Source organism: Pieris napi, chromosome Z (genome assembly GCF_905475465.1).
Source record: "Pieris napi chromosome Z, ilPieNapi1.2, whole genome shotgun sequence".
Classification (NCBI taxonomy): domain Eukaryota; kingdom Metazoa; phylum Arthropoda; class Insecta; order Lepidoptera; family Pieridae; genus Pieris; species Pieris napi.
In genome coordinates, this window is record NC_062259.1 from 12855364 (window position 1) to 12873100 (window position 17737).

The 17737-nt window shown below is 38.4% G+C and overlaps 1 protein-coding gene across 17 annotated transcripts in view; it reads right to left on the reverse strand.

The window, feature by feature from the left end:
• The window catches only part of LOC125062599 (potassium channel subfamily T member 2), a 50865-nt gene that overhangs the window by 2573 nt on the left and 30555 nt on the right, over positions 1 to 17737 (reverse strand). For 2 of the 17 annotated variants that reach the window (XM_047668612.1, XM_047668619.1), the window contains exons 8-22: positions 9626 to 9809; positions 9112 to 9354; positions 8590 to 8747; positions 7725 to 7922; positions 7111 to 7260; positions 6630 to 7039; positions 4874 to 5008; positions 4216 to 4369; positions 3260 to 3337; positions 2633 to 2983; positions 2420 to 2554; positions 2223 to 2334; positions 1845 to 2048; positions 1487 to 1696; positions 428 to 538 (exon numbers count right to left, since the gene is read on the reverse strand). In XM_047668612.1, the coding sequence (XP_047524568.1) occupies positions 428 to 538; positions 1487 to 1696; positions 1845 to 2048; positions 2223 to 2334; positions 2420 to 2554; positions 2633 to 2983; positions 3260 to 3337; positions 4216 to 4369; positions 4874 to 5008; positions 6630 to 7039; positions 7111 to 7260; positions 7725 to 7922; positions 8590 to 8747; positions 9112 to 9354; positions 9626 to 9809 (2833 nt within the window). The remainder of the gene's footprint in view (positions 1 to 427; positions 539 to 1486; positions 1697 to 1844; positions 2049 to 2222; positions 2335 to 2419; positions 2555 to 2632; positions 2984 to 3259; positions 3338 to 4215; positions 4370 to 4873; positions 5009 to 6629; positions 7040 to 7110; positions 7261 to 7724; positions 7923 to 8589; positions 8748 to 9111; positions 9355 to 9625; positions 9810 to 17737) is intronic. The other 15 variants (XM_047668613.1, XM_047668621.1, XM_047668622.1 and 12 more) reach the window with 14 other exon arrangements.

Here is a 17737-nt window from a genome sequence, read left to right on the forward strand (position 1 = left end):
CCTATCTTCTATAGGTGAATTCTAAATTCTTACAATAAAAAGGTTCAACCTGGAGTCACTGCAAGTATGCCATCTTTCTAAATGAAGATTTATTATCACGCAAAAATATTGCCGATTAAGCATGCTTGCAGTTACACCAGTCACCGAGGGGCCTCGGCATAAGTGTGCGGGTTAAACACACACAGTCTAACACTAAACTATGCGAATCTAAAGCCTGCAAAGTGATCGTTTTGGAACCAGTGAGTTCTATACATAACATGATCTAGTACCTGCAATACGACTCCGAGTGACTATGGAAGTTATAATTGAAGAGATATATTTAGGGTATGCGTGGAGCCGACCAAGGGGCTGCTATGAGGCAGGGTGTAAAGGTGAGCGTGCGCGGAGTCCCTTAGCCGGCTCGAGCGTCCAGTTGCGGGGAGCTTACCACCGGCGTGCGGTCGCCGTAGCAGCCCGTGAGGCAGCCCGTGGGGGAGCTGGAACTCGTGTCTCGCGCCCCCCTTGAATCCCCAGACCGCGCCTCGCTCTGCCCGCCCTGCTGCAACTAGCTGTTCACACTTCTGCCATATACACACACCTACACCTGCTCTCAGCAGGAACTCATACACACACACTCACACTGTGATATAACATGGTGATTTATGGAAGCATAATAAGATTTAAATTACAAAATTATTTTTGTTGGAAATGAGAGTGACGGTTACGCTCATGCTGTATCTATGGCCCATCTACAAATTTTATTGTTCCAATTCATTATCTATGTCAGCAACTATTTATGTTTTAATGCTCCATCTAAGTTGGCTTTGAGTCTGTGAAACATGCAAACACTGTTCTCGGTATTTTATGAGTTTAAACGTTCTGTTTAATATATTCATAATGTCCAATCAATGTACAGTTGAGGTATAATCATACAGAGAATAAAGATGTAAATGTATTATTCGCTACAAGATTACACATGTTTTCGTTAGTAGAGAAAGTTATGAAAGCTAGGTTTAGAGAACATCTACGCTAGGTACATGCGAAGGTGCGGGACTGCGACAATCGGTCTGATAACGCGAACAAGACGCGCGCGACGCTGACCACACGATCATGACGTGACGCTTCCCAGAGTATATCCCAATAAGTTATTTCAGTGATAAACGCAAAAGCAATAGTAGTCACTCAGCTTGCTTGCTAGCAGTTTGCAATGATATATGTAAATACAGGTATCAAGATTAAGCACGTGGATTACACAAAATAAGTTAGATATTGTGAAAAAGGTAAATTTGAATCAATGCTAAACTAATTAAAAGAACGCCACAAGTGTAGGCTTGGTTGTACAAAAGTTGACGGGTGTGCCTATGTTTCGAGGAAAAGATAAAAAAGATTTATAAAGCCTGAAATACAGTCCAAGGAGAGGAAGATAAAAAGAGATCAGAAATGAAGGGAAGATAGCGGATAGGAAACGGACTGTATTTGAGGAGATTCCAGTAAATAACCGACTCACCGATGGCCGCGATGGTCGCATTCCCGTCAGTCGTGACCACAACCAACTTGGCGAGCCGCGTGGCGACATACTCACGTGGTGTGAGGGGTCGGCCAGGCTTGTATCCTGCGTTCTATAGATCCCAATGGGGATTTCGCAAGAAGTCGAGCACAACTTTTGGTATAGTCGGCCATACGTGCGAATCCACATGTCTTCCTTTCCTATTCTCATCTGACAATTTAAAAGATTACAATATATTAAGGATCGTTTATTAAAATATGTCAGAGCATTCGCAAAAATATCGCGTAGCCTGATGGGGATGAATGAAATGGTGGTGTAAATGAAAATGCAGTCGCGTATCGCTAGCGTGAAAGCTTACAGATGTTAGGAAGCCTGAGCCGGGAGCCTGGTCGACCCCCAGCAGCAGCCGCACGAAGGTGATGACGTAATCTTTGACGAAGGCCTGGTAGAGTAGTGTGTCCAACATGGATGCTGAAAATACGGAACCCGCCGCAAAGGGGAGACGGAACATATACGAGATATGAGAACCTCGCTCTTTCTCTCTCTGAAAGGAATTAAATACCTATATATTTTGTGATACAATCTACTTATTTATAATACTCAGTAAAAATTAATTACTCAATTAAATAGTATATAATGTTCTCTGTGGCGCTGGTAACGGCGTCTTGTAAGATTGACTAGTTTACCTTACTGTTACATAAAAACATTATATGTTAAAAGAGGTCCTTGATATTACCTTTTCCATCTTGGAAAGATGCAATGCATATTTATCATGAGCTCGGAATTGCATAAAACGCATATTTGATGACTGCGACAGTTCTGTTATTGATCTTATCGATGGGAAAAATCTGCAAGAATATTAAATTAGATTTAAACGTGGCAAAGGAAAATTCTTGACAATTATTATTTAATATTTCCAGATCATGATTTTACTTGAACATGGTCTGCACGGCGACGATGGTATTGCAGTCAGACAAACTGTCTTCCTCAGCCGAGTTGGATAATTCTTTGTTTACAACCACTACGTTTTCTGCAAGTGTTATTCCAGCTCTCAGTAGGTCATCCAGCCTGCAGAAGACGAACTTATTTAATCATGTAATGTAATAGTTAGTCCGTGAAAACTCTACTATCGAATAAGAAACTTACGAGTCAATAGATCCCATCATCCAGTAGACAAGTGGGAAGTAAGATATAGCATCGAGGAACGCGATATCAGGTCTTCGTTCCAGGAGAAGTATGATAGGATTCAAAGATGTTTTGGTTCTGAAGTGAGCTCGAAGGGGAATAATGAAGTTGTATATGCCATTTGAAGCGTAGTCTGCGGCTAGAATGATTGTCTTGTTCTGCCACTGGTACTCCTTAGCGTTACGATAGGCGCAGTGTTCGCACACTTGTGCTAGCTGCAAGCAACATAATGGCTTCTTCTCCTTCAACAGGTAGCAGAGAGTAGGGCTCACCCCGATGAACGGTGACACTGGCGGGAACCCCTTCACTATCCTATAGCATTATGTTCTGATTACTGCAAAGGTTAGGTTTCAAGCCAGCAAAGTAAATGAATCAAAAGCAAAGCTAGTTTTAAAAATACTCAAAAGGGTGAAATACTTAATTTAAAAAGTGATATTTAACTAAAGTGCATCTTTACATTTGTTAAAGCATGCTCAGCATCACAGTAAAATCTAATGATGGAGTTACGTATCAGCGATCCCAGCGGGCATTTTTAGGTGGACGTAGAAGGTGGGATGGTAGGACGGGGCGTAGGGCAGGCATTCTTACCTGGTAAAGTCATTGCGCCAGGCGGGTGCCGCGTCGCCGAGTGCCAGCGATGAGAGACTGGATGACGTGGCGTCGTCACTGCAGCCGCCGGGACATTGGGACAGACGTGGGGCTTAGGGCTTACAGTACACAGTATACACACAATGCACGCATTACTATTGGGGCTGCTACACACTTGCGGACTGACACACGTTGCGCACTATATCCTATTGTACGAGTATATCTAATATGTACATTCACTGCGCAGACAGTGGCATTTTGTAGGTTTAAAAACAATATCGTCATATTAAATCATTGTAACTTAATGCATGCTTATTGACGAAGATTTGATCTTTATGAAAAACGTTTGTAAATAATATCATTCGTTAATATTTATGTATAATATTATGCAAAGCTTAATTTAAGAACATAATTTAATTCAATAAATAAATAATAAATGCGTTCATCCAAATGCAAACTGTATTATTATAGTGAATGTGCTTGCTATAACGACAGAGAGTTATCAAAAAGTAGTATTTATTAGAACCCAATTTCCGATAATCTCAAATAAATGTTAAATATGAACTCTATATGAGGTAAAGTATGTTAGATATTTTTATAAATATCAGAAATTGGGTACCTCTATTGGTTAGCATTGCCAGTTTTAGGCATTTTTACCATTGATGTATTATTCGATTAGTTAAAGCGTAACGCGTAGAGAATAGTCAATTAAATAATCCAACAAATGTGCTATTAGACAATAGTGTGTTATACGAGTCACACAACATCGTAACACAGTCAATGCCAACTCAATAGCTATTTTTAGTCTTTAAGTTGAAAAACAATTTAAAAAAATTTCTATAGTAAAAGGACGTTACACGAAAATAGAGAAGAAAAATAGAATAAAGAAGATGTTGCATGCTTGCGGGTGGCATATGTGGTGGAAGGCGGATGAGCAATTTCCTGGTTGCACTTACGCAATCTTCTCTGAAGGGGTACGCCAGGGCACATTATCCTCTAACTCTTCCTCGCTCATGTCTAGTTCCCTCTCCCTTTCCCGTTCTTCTTCTGCGATGTTAAAGCTACTGGTCACCATGTCCGGTACTGGTAGAATCGATGGTCGCCGACTACCTAAAATATCGACTAAACTTGTAAAGATCACTGACAGATTTTTTTTTAAATCTTTTTTATGTAATAGGAGGCAAACGGGCAGGAGGCCCACCTGATGTTAAGTGATACCGCCGCCCATGGACACTCACATTGCCAGACGGCTCGCAAGTGCGATGCCGGTCTTTCAAGAATTGGTACGCTCTTTTCTTGAAGGACCCTAAGTCGAATTGGTTCGGAAATACTTCAGTGGGCAGCTGGTTCGCGGTGGTGGTGCGCGGCAAAAACCGCCTTAAGAAACGCTCAGTTGTGGTACGACCATGGCCACTATCAAGACATAAACACGATAAAAATATTCATGCATATTCCAATGTCAATTTGGTTTATTAAAATGGGATCTTAAGTCGTTATAGAACTACGAAAAGAAGGAGTGGGTATGAATGCTATGAAAGGCACACAATACAAATAAAATAAAGTATCATGATAACTGGCGTCATTAAAAATATTTGCCAATAGCCACGAACGTACCTCGCCGATGATGAAGAGTGTCCGGACTTAAATAATGATTATCTGTTCTTGGTAGAAGCAAATGACTGTCCGTGGCGCTATCTGTGGCTGGTGAATCTTTGAGACCCCCCCTGTGGTCCAACCCGTCCACTTTATCTGATACAAACACGGTAATGATAAATAGCCATATCATTTAACTAGTAAAGACAAATTTACAGAAACTTAACACAAAATCTGTATTGTATTGTTTGCTATGCGGCTGTACGCTACCGAAGTTCAAACCTGTTTATAAGCAACTATCATGAAGGGCTAGGTCGTAAAGATTCATCTTGAATAATGGGACAGTCCTGGCAATGGTTACGTGATATAAAAATATTTTCTGATCGCGACAGCAAATTAAACGTGAGAAGCCGCACGAACGCAGCCGATTAATGAAAACTGTAGCACGTTCCAAAAAATATATAGCAGAACATGCCGATGAGAAAAATTCATTACAATTAACGTTGAAACGTATTAAATTGAATCATTAACCAAAGGGTTATAAATTAATGCTGCGAGCATATTTTACTTCAGGATGAAAGCGAATAAGTCATTACTTTATTAAAATACGATACATACTGGTTTAAAATTTACGTTTTAATTTTGTCAAACTTTCTACGCATACCTAGGGAAGCCATTAAAACCTCTAAATGGCATGCATCTCAATTAATACGACAAATGGACGAACTCCAAAACTTCACGATGAGAATGAAACATGTACATTCCTCGGGTATCTTACCAGCCAGCTTTAGTAATTTTAAAAATTATTAAATTATAAATTTTAGTGCAAACATCCATAGCATTGCGGACGAAACGAACTACCACAGACTGCTTAGGTACTGTAACAGTTCCAGTGATGCCAACTCAGGGGTTTTTTCCCAAATTTTGTGGGAATCAAAATGTCTTGAGGGGTTTTCAGGAGGTACATTTATTTAGGGGGGCACTTTAAACAAGATTTTTTTTTAATACGCACGATCTATACAATTTATAGCCTAGAACCAAACCAAGATACTAAACTAGAAATAACCTCCCAACATAAAAATATTAAAAAGCCTTTTTTTAAATATAATAAAACAAACGGGGGCAAACGAGCTTGCGTGACGACCAAAAATTGCAGTCTTCGCAGCCCATAGACACCCATTTTTAGTGGGTGCGTTGCCGGCTTTTGAGGGAGGAGAACACTCGATCTTTAAACATTTGGAGGTCGTATCTCTGAGGGAAGACCCCCACCGAGAGTTGATTCCACAGTTCGCTAGTTCGCAAAAGTAAATGCCTTGTGAAACGGACTGTGACCTCCAACCATCAAGATGATGTTGGTGAAATTAAGAGCTATAATACATTAAAATCGAAATATTACATACTTTTTTTTTTTGCATATTTGACATTACCTCTCAAACCGAGTCTACAATTAAAATTTTAAAGGGTTTTAACCAACATTTAGGGTTATTTGAAGTTGGTTCTAGGAACATTCTGTACAAGTTAGCATCACTGAGCCGGTCTGGTAACTTGGTATTAATTCCTTGCATCCGCAATTTGCAACATATACGGTGAGTGAGCTGCTCTTTGTCTGCTGTGCCAATTATGTTTTTATTAGTTGCTAGTGCGCAGTAGCCGCAATTTTGATGACATCGAGCAACCTGAGTAAAATAAAGTCTAGTAAGTAGGTCGAATGCCAGCCGTATTGCATTCCGGCATCTGTATCCGGCCTACTTGCACAGTATCCGACCGTGGCACTCACAGCTAGCAACAGTTAAATTAGCGGATGATACAGTATTGATGCGTGATGGCGATGCATTTGGTGGGGAGGTCGCGGGAGCTTGTAGAACCACTTGTGGAAGGGCTGATTGAGCCATGTTACTACCGTCTGCTGTTCTGGGCTGGGCCGCGGCCTCCTCGCCGTCTCCGCCCTTTCTTCTTCCTTCGCTAGAGAGGAGGCTACATGCAGTTTGATCTTTTGTTATCAACGGTTTGCTTTCGGTTTGTTGATCGGAAACTACGAAAGCGGAATTCTCTTCTTTTGTTATGCTCATGTAATAGCACGTGTCGCTCGCTTTCATTATGTGTCTCGGTCCCGGGTTCAAAAGTATTGTTTCTTCATAGAATTCTGGTAATTCGGCTGGACGAACTCCTACCAAAGCCACCCCGTACCTTAAAGAAACAAGGCTTGTAATATCTGATCTAATGCCACTTAAGAAGTAATAATCACAAAATGTAAGTACTTGCGGTGTGAGTGGAAACTAGCGTAAGTAAAACTTTTTCCTTCATATTCACCGAAGAAACGACTGTCTCCAAGAACGATATGGTAAATTTCATTTCCGGAACATTTGCCGTACAGGCGATGCCACTCTTCAGGGGATTGTTGACCTTCCCTGAAATAAAATTAGTCAATTAATATATTTTTCATAATGTTGAGCGTTAAATTAACTTGAATAAGGCGAAAATGAGGATTAGATAGAGGTTTTTGGATTTCAAAAGGTATAACATTTTTTTTGTTGATGATTCGAGATTCTTTTAATAATAATTCTGATTACGGTATTTTTATAGTAATCTAAATTTTTTATTCTAATTAATAAGTGCAGCAACAAGCTTGCTTTAGAAATTTATTATTAACTCTTAATGGCACACAAGAAAAATATACAATAGTTAATTTAAGGGGTCGCTGCAACAAGCGATCTCTTCCCGAACCCGAAAAAATGCTAAACAATGTTTAATTCACACGACATACAATTAAGATTAATTTTAATCTACATAAGACGTTTAAACAATTGCGGTCAAAGAAAGATGATCAAACGAACTAATAAGTATGTATAATGTATCCAGTGTAAATACTTACTGTCCGCGACTGGTATGCAGCAGAAGCGTAACAAGAGTAGAAGCACCAGGGCAAGTGCAATTGTTTGCCAAAAGTGCATATTTGAATTCATCTTCGCAGACCACGAATTCAGCGAACTTCACATGTAACTTGTTCTCTGGCCGGAATATTTGTACGTATTGCGCCACATCAGGAGCGAAATCTTTTACCGCCCACGATCTAAATATATATATGTTTTTATTTTAAATTTTAAAATGAAAGTACTAGAAGAGACAATTAAATGTATTTCGTTGTTTTTAATGGGGGGGGGGGGGGGGGGATAGATCTGGGCCTCAGATTTCTGTATCTGTTTCGCGATCATTTGTTTTTCTAACAGGCAAGTAGGTGATCAGCCTCCTGTGCCAAACACACCGCCGACTATTTGGGTCTAAAGCATGTTATCCTCACGATGTTCCATCACCCTACGAGCGAGTGTTAAATTACACTGCACATATTATGTACTGTTGGTATGTATACAATTAAATCAATTTTATATTACGTTTTTACTAAAAAATTCTTGCTTCAGAAACGAAATGAGTACTTTAGTTAAAAGGGTGCCATTAGGCCGATTTATTTTAATAACCCATACTGCGTTTTAATTGAAAAGAAGATAAGAAAAGAATTCCCTGCAGCTTCGTGGGCTGCTAGTCTCTTCCTTTTGACACGTTTACGGTACTTGACATAATAAAATCTAAATAACATTTTATAATTAGACTATTGTTGCACAAAAATAATGTTTTCCGTTTTAGCATAGAACAGGTTAAGAAGATATTGTTTAAGCTTGATTTTAAGAAAATTATTAGTGGAAAGTGCGAAATTGTAAAATTGTAATTAATATTTTTTTTACCTGAGAATAGTATGCTCATCTGCAGCAGTTTTATCAGCATAATTCCTCGCAGCAAGAATGAAGCAAGCTTCGGCTTCGTTCATACGTGCACGTATCAAGTCACTGTCCTTGAGGCAAGAACCCTGGATGTAGATAACACGCTGAGCCCAAATCGGAACCTGTCATCAAAATAGCCTTTGACTCCCGCACATTTAGTACTAAATATTTTATTAATTTAATATTATAATTAGTTTATAAAGTAGTAATTCATTATAGTTTCAATATTTCTTTGGTTTGTTCTTGGCTTAGTTAAGTTGTGATTAGTTTCATATTTACGACGCTGCATCCACGATCTAAAGATCAATTTAATCAGCGGTTTGAGTTACTTCTGGAGGCACGAAGGTTCTGCTCTTCCTTCGAACTGGGGAGGTAGGATCCTTACCAGTTACTAACTCTAGACCCAAGTCTAGAAGATGAGTCTGTTCTTTATGCGCATAGTAGTTCTTTTATATTAAACCTATAAAGCTTAAACTCAAAATGTACCTGTAGAATCATCCTCATTGTAGTATCAAGTTCCATAGGTGAGAGTAGAACAACATAGTAGTCCTGCAGCAATGGATGTGCATAGAACTCATTGAGGAAGTCCATGATAGTGTCTGCGTGCAGCGTGGTGGAGCAGACGACCACATGACGCTCTGACTGAGCACGATGAGAACTATAAGATCCTCCTAACTTCTGCCGCTCCATCCAGGTAAACGCGAGTTGCTCGAACTGAAAATTATGCTTCTATTCCATTTATATTATTTTTTCTTCCTTTATTTATTACAACGATACTATTTTCAACCATGTTAACTTGCGCTTTGTAACCGCAAGGTCGAGAATTAAATCCCGATTTGGCGCACATAATTTTTTTTATGTGCTCAGTAGCTTGCAGCAGATTCAGGAAGGTAATGCTACACCTGTAGAATTCTAGTGTTGAGATTCTAGCACTACTGATTACTACTACTACATATTATTATAACTAATTATTTTACAAACGTATATAGTAATAATTTACCTGCGTAGGCAGCACTACCAGAGCCACTCCGATCATGATGACCATGAACAGCTGGGAGGGCCAGATATCAGGTACGAAATCACCATAGCCGACCGTTGAGAAGGTGACCACGACAAAGTACGTTGCCTGGAACAAGTTTAGATGCCGGTGTCCTGCACGTTGGAAATGCTGGATTCCACAAACACTGTAAAACATTAATATATTAGTTTTTGTTATTCATAAAAATCAATATACTTTGTAGCATATTCTATATACGTTTGGACATTGCTATTGAAGAACATGGAGTACCTGTATACTTATAGTCGTATCTCCCAGAGGGTTAGGGTCAAGATTGCTAATTTTGTTTCACTTAAAAAATATTTTATCTAGTAATATAATCATGGTCAAATCATAAAGAATTTAAAGGAAATAACTTTGTACTCTTCGAAAAGAGTTTTTAATGGCAACTTCTTCGCCAGATGGAATATAAGCAATAATACTTTACGATAAGTGTGACGTAATTTTTGTCTAATCCTATGTCTATTTTGTCTAACTCGTAATCCTAATAGAATCATCATAAAATTGATAAACTTAGAGATAGCAACTTTGGTAATTAAAGTATGCAAAGAAATAAAATAACAATTCAACAATTTTAGAAAAAGTTCTCTAATCATTTATAAACTACTAGCTGGCCTGGCGAACGTCGTACCGCCTAACAGTCGATTCTTTATTTTTTTTAAATACTTATTCTGCTATTCGGGACACCGGTCTAGCTAGTAAGATAAAAAAAAGAAAGTTTATAAGACAACAAATACATTAAATCAAAAATTAAAATTTACCTTCCCGGAACCCCTCCACTAACATTTGAACTTTATGATATGGTATTTAAGTTAAAATTGACTTTTAAGTTTTATTACGAATATTTTGTATGGGAATATAGAAAAGTGTTGTTTTTAGACTTTTTCTCTCAATTTTTTAAAATTTTTCTCTCCGTAAGAACCATCCTCGTACTTCAAGGAATATTTTTTTTAAAAATCTGACAAATCGGTCAAGCCGTTTTCATGTTATGTCGTGACAACGGAAAACGGGTTTCATTTTTATATATATAGATAATTGTTTATTGATACGTTTAAGCAGTTATTATGTCACAACTAGTTCAGGATAATTATAGAGTTCTATAAATCACAAATAATTGCTTACGGACTTCCTCGGAGTGGAGTTCAAATAATGTCCCGTAATTGTCTTTAAAAATTCAAAGCCCATTACGTAGTTCAGTGAATACATAAACTCACTGAAATGGCTTTTGCAGACGAAAAAAATGGGCCTATACCGAAAATTATTAGCGTAAGAGTGAAAGAAACTTTGGCATTTTGGAATTTACGACGCGTAAATTAAGGTGTCTGTTCAATTAAAATAATCAGTTAATCACACTTATGATCGTCAAAAAAAGGGTAAATATTCCGTATCGCGGCAACAGCGACTTCGAGGCTGCTTTTGTTTTGAAGTCGCGTTATGATCTGTAAACATCATAAATAGTGTACGAGCCAAGGCTGTACATTTTGCTCTTTTGCCTGGGGGAGTATGTACGAGCCAAGGCTGTACATTTTACTCGCTCAGGCTTCCTTAGTTTTATAAGCTTAATTATTCCCTATGTAAGTACGTGTCAGGGCTCGTACATTCCGATCATCTACAACCGTGATGATTTCCTATGTAAGTACGTGCCAGGGCTCGTACATTCCAATCATCCACGAGCGTGATGTTTGTCTTATGTAAGTACGTGTCCTGGCTGTACAGTTTGATCACATATAAGCATGACGATTTCCTACATCGTCGGAGTCACGCCCCGAGAGTATAGCCCGACGCAGGCACTCTCTTTGACTGTTACTATGCAGTCATTCGTAATTAACTTAGTCATAGGAGTTTCACCCCGGGAGCATAGCCAGACGTAGGCACTCTCTCTGTTTGTTAGATTGCACTTATTATATAGCAATTAACATAATAGTTATTATTCCGCTCATATTCTATTGTATAACGCGAGTGATAAATATAGAGTAAGTTCAATTTATTCTATTATTTCGAACCCCTGATGATCCAGGAACCGTACATTTTGGTCCTTCGAGCTATCCGGGAATAGCGGGTCTTTCGCGTACAGTTGATCGCGTTCGCGTTTTTCTCCGTCATCCTGAAGATCGGCGCCGTGGAAAAACATCCCACTGCTGGTTTGTTGGGTCGTCAAGCAAGTAAGAAACTATCATCCGCATCAATAGAAAAGAGGAGAGCAAGGAGAAGGAGGAACCATAGCGGTCAAATAGGGAGGCAGGCGACAGGAAGTCCACACCCAGCATTTTTAAGGACCCATAGCGGTCAAATAGGGAGGCAGGCGACAGGAAGTCCACTCCCAGCATTTTTAAGGACCCATAGCGGTCAAATAGGGAGGCAGGCGACAGGAAGTCCACTCCCAGCATTTTTAAGGACCCATAGCGGTCAAATAGGGAGGCAAGCGACAGGAAGTCCGCTCCCAGCACTTTCAAAGACCCACAGCGGTCAAAAAGTATATCAGCGTCCTTTAAACGTAGAAGAAGGCAACGGACGTCAATCTTCAACATACGGAGGCATCTACAGTAAGTCCTTTCCATTTGTTTTGAGCACTATATTTCTGAGAATTATCTCATTTGTGAGCATAATTTTACTAAGAATGATATGAAGCATTCATTGAGCATTTTATCAAGTATAAGCATTTAAGAATCTATAATGCAATATTTACAAAGCGTTTAGTTAATTATTATATTAAGCATAATGGAGAATTTATTCCAAGCTTCGTTTACCGACGGTCTGAAAACCATCAGGCATTCAAGAAAAACCGAAGAGTTGCTTCGCAAACAAGCATATTTATTTAGGTCGCTTGATAAGATTTTTGAACTATCAAATGTATACTCCGAATCCGACAAAGATGAACTTGAAGGAGCGCTAGAAGAAATAAAGTGGCATTGGGATTTAATTTTTAAAACCCATATCGACATACTTGTTGATCATGGCGGATCCTACTCTGAGTATGAAAATATATATTACGAGAAGCAAGCTATATGTAGGCGCCAAAAGAGAAAGATATATCTCAAATTACATTCTTTAGAAACGCATATGGATTCACCGGTACTTTATTCATATAATTCAGAAAATTTCTTATATGCCTTGGAAACAGGTAATAATCAAACCTGGAAAGATTCAATTGCAAAACAACAGCGACCTTCATCAAATTTTAGCATCAGCAAAAATTCGCTGTCAACGCATTTCGATACACAAGGTCAAGGAAATGCAAATTTAAATTGTAATTCTACGCAAGCAGAGCAATCATTTCAATATAAATCGGACAAGAAAATCTCTTCGTCTTCGGCAATGGTGGAAGGTTTAGCAGAAAGTGGTAACAAACACAGTATACAGCAGATACCATCAGGCATAGCAATGATGCCAATACAGAAAACCACTGATGTGCAGCAGGAAACATCGATAGTGGCATTGGCGGAAGCAGTGGCAGCCAGTCTCGGAGTGGACTCCAAAGAGCCCACCCGGTACTGGACTCCGATAGGTCTTAGTGTTAATCACAGTATATGTGCAGATGATCAAGGAGGAGATTTATCCAAATTAGACAGCATGGAGCATCACAGCTTCAGCTCCGGGGTAGGAGAGACTCTACGCCATAGTACAAATCATCAAAGTGAAGTGAGTGGAGAAGATAAATCATATCGTGTTAACGTGGGTATCAAAAGCATGAAATGCCAAGACAAGCAAGAAACAGAAGAAAAAGAAAGTTTGTCTCAGTCCATTTCTTATAAGAAGAATAAAAACTTAAATAGCAGCTTAGTATTGTCTAAGCCTTTGTAAGAAGCAACGATTCAATTGTATACGGAACCCTATTTGCAACGCAACTTAACACAAGGGTCCGACGTAGTTGTAAGAAACAATAGCATAATAACTAGAAAGAGTTATGGCAAATTTTCGCATGGATCAGAAAAGGTTACACGCAAATTAAATGGTTTGCCTATCAAGAAAGGCAAGAAATATAAGCAAAAAGCTTTCGTGAAAAAGCAGGAATTTCGAAGTAGAAAAATGGGGTTAAGATTAGAAAGGAATTTACAGGAAGGTCAAAAGGAAAGTTCAGAAAGAAAGGTAATGTCTTTCGTAAAAGGGGAAGATTGCGAAACGTTATCGTTCCGCAATATAACAGGCTCACCGATTCAGGATTTTTCAGGGTTATGCAATATGCAAATATGAGTAATCAGAGGAAGAGAAAGAAAAGCACCATATATAAAATAATACTTAAAATTCCTTTAAGCATACAAACCAGAGACTATGTTTCGTATGTTCAGTTCCATTTATGTACAACATACATTGTCGAAACTTTATATTAAATTATACATACATCAATTAACATAAATCATTTATAACGTGAGAAACGATAATTAATATTATATCATAAACAATAAATGGAATGCCAGTTCAGCAAAATATCATATGTTAGCAAGTGGAATGACCTACTGTGAAAGACGTCAACTACAATGAATAATATTATGCAAGATATCAAATTACGGTTGCACTTTATAACAATTATATGTAACCTAAGTCAGGGTTGCATTCACCAAAACTGTAATACATTTTGTATGCTCATGATAGTTCTCAGAATGTGCTCAAGACAGGTAGTGGATAGGACATTACAATCATATAAAGATCAGGAGACGTCACGGAGCAGTAGGTGCAGCATCGGCAGAATCAGCAGCCGGTTTCGCAGTGGCTTCAGGAGAAGCCACCCGGGACCGGACTCCGGTTAGGTAGTGCAAGGGACCATGAGCTATGGGTCCTAGTGTTAGTGATTGTGCTGTGATTAAAAGTGTTAGCATAAACCTAGAGACTGTTAAGCATATAATGAAATCATCTTGTAAAGCACTACATATTCATCTTGCACTTTTGCCTGGGGGAGTATGTACGAGCCAAGGCTGTACATTTTGCTCTTTTGCCTGGGGGAGTATGTACGAGCCAAGGCTGTACATTTTACTCGCTCAGGCTTCCTTAGTTTTATAAGCTTAATTATTCCCTATGTAAGTACGTGTCAGGGCGTACATTCCGATCATCTACAACCGTGATGATTTCCTATGTAAGTACGTGCCAGGGCTCGTACATTCCAATCATCCACGAGCGTGATGTTTGTCTTATGTAAGTACGTGTCCTGGCTGTACAGTTTGATCACATATAAGCATGACGATTTCCTACATCGTCGGAGTCACGCCCCGAGAGTATAGCCCGACGCAGGCACTCTCTTCGACTGTTATTATGCAGTCATTCGTAATTAACTTAGTCATAGGAGTTTCACCCCGGGAGCATAGCCAGACGTAGGCACTCTCTCTGTTTGTTAGATTGCACTTATTATATAGCAATTAACATAATAGTTATTATTTCGCTCATATTCTATTGTATAACGCGAGTGATAAATATAGAGTAAGTTCAAATTATTATCTTACTTCGATCCCTCGACGACCCAGGAACCGTACAAATAGTATTGATATGTTGGCGCATAAAAAAAATGTGTGCGTAAGAAGAGAAACCTCTTTATGACCTTAGTTCCTGATAGTTTTTAGAATGACGTCTGCACACTTAAATCCAGAAAATTAGATTTTACAAAACGTTAAACGCTCTGACAGTATCCTGATGTCAGCACGGCGTTTCTTCTAAATTTCGAAATATACGCGCTCAATTAAACAACACACACAAATTAAATAGTTCCGTTTAATTAAAAAATATATTTATATTTTTAGCAATAAGGAAAGGTGTGATAAAACTAAATAATGAGCATTTTTCTAACATTTAACAACATTTAAAAATGTACGTTGAAATCCAAAAGAAATGCTTTGACTTAAATATCCAGAACAGAACTATACCACTATTGTGTACCAGTACTTCAATTTTTTATGCTTTGTTGGTAAGTGCTCTGCTGACTTCACAGACTACACCAACCCTCATATTGTGCCTATTGCCGTTATGTGAGAACCGTTTCTGGAAACCGGCATGACTAACATTCAAGCTTTGTGTCAGGCAACACAAGAAAAATTATCAAAGAAACAGATCCTAAACCTATAAAGCATCGTGGCGTTATTACTATTACTCTTACTGTACTTCTGGACTACTTAATTACTCAATAAAAAATCTACATTCATATTTCACACAATAGCCTTGTAATAAGAACAAATATTTCTTTTATTGTGAGTATAAAATTGGAGTTTCACTCCTGCATCTGGTAGACAATAGAAACAATGACTTAGTAATGTAAAGTATTTTGAGTTTATTCAGTAGAATGTACTGTATATTTAACGAAATTACCACGTTTCTTGAATAACCTTAATAAATGACTAATTGTTGAAGGAAAGATGCGAAAGTTTTCCGGAAGTCTCTTTTGTTATTTCAATTCGTATTTTAAATTTTACCACATTGAAAAAATTCCGTCTTATCGCATATTTATCATATAAAACGGGGCAAACGGGCAAGAGGCTCATCTGATGTTAAGTGAGACCGCCGCCCACACACATTGCCAGAAAGCTCGCAAATATGTTGCCGGCCTTTTAAGAACTGGTACACCCTAAGTCGAATTGGATCGGAAATACTTCAGTGGGCAGCTGGTTCCATAATGGTGCTCCCACATTGCCGTTAGAAAATGTTAAGTAACTTTAGTAAACATTTGTTAGCAAAAATTGAATCACAAATGTTAAAAAATGTTTTTCATCTGTTCGTCGGGTGTACAATTAATATTTGCTTGTGTAGTGGCATCGTAAGGAAAACGATCAAAGACCCAAATCAACGGTGTATGTCAGGGACAGAAGGCTGATCAGTGATCATATTGAACTGAAAAAACAAATGACCATGAAACATTTGCAGCGACGCCAGTTTTTTTTCAGCTTCAATCCCGTTTTCTTGCCTATGCCTATCTAAAGCAACACTGCCAATATTTCGTAGCGCCTACTAGTAGCTTCCGCGTCCGGTCTTTAATTTATACTCCCAAAGGTGAAATCGCCCTAAACTTACAATAGTGTCCTGAACTGAAATAATTTCACAAGTTTGAATATTCCAAAGTTAAAAGCTGTTTAAAAGCACTATTGCTCCCCAATTAGATTAAACTATCCGTCTGTTTCACAAGCGCTTAGTTCTCACAATATGATTCCCCTTTCATACATATTTTATGGGGTAGTCAGTGTTAAATCCCTGAAATCTGTTAGCGAATAAAAGCCTTTAATTCGATACATAATTGGATTAACGTCAATTCACTATCGGTTTATTTATTCTACACTTAATTTGAGTTTGATAAAATAAAGGCATGAATGACGTAGGCTTCAGACATCGTATAATTCAATGTATAAATTATTCTAGTTAAACGACGACGTTTGATGACTCATTGGTCTAGTGGTTAGTACCCTAGACTGCGAATACATGGGTCCCGGGTTCGATCCCCGGCTGAGACGAACATCGATGTGATGAGCATTTGGTGTTGTGTTTAGGTCTTGGGTGTTTAAATATGTATTTATATGTCTATCTATCTATAGTATGTATATCCGTTGGCTTGTACCCATAACACAAGCTTCACCAGCTTAGCATGGGACTAGGTCAATTGGTGTGAAATGTCTTTAAAAATAAACCTATAAGGGTATGAAAGTTCATAAAACTATTTTTGAACTATACATTCATTAGCTTCATACATTTACAAATGTGCTGGCAGTTGTGGGATGCGTGCCTAAAATACTTATGTAAATTATCGTCTGAGTAGTTGGCTAAAAACGCGGTGTATTGCGATCCCAGATGCCCGTCAACCAAGTGCAGTATTCACGACACGTAATAAAGTATTTGAAAGTTTGGTGACCTAGAATCTACATGAGAATCCTATATTTTACGATCCCGCCTTTCGTAAGATTAATATGTTGCCTTAAATGATAACGTTACATGACGATGTGGATTGTGGTTCATGAGACCAGATTTGGGATAATTTTGAAAAATATTAGGTCAAAAGTCGACAAGGTAATGATAGGATAGCAAATGGATAACTGTAGTTTCTTTATTTTAGAAGGAAATAATATGTAGTGTTCCCGCCTTCCACTGCGA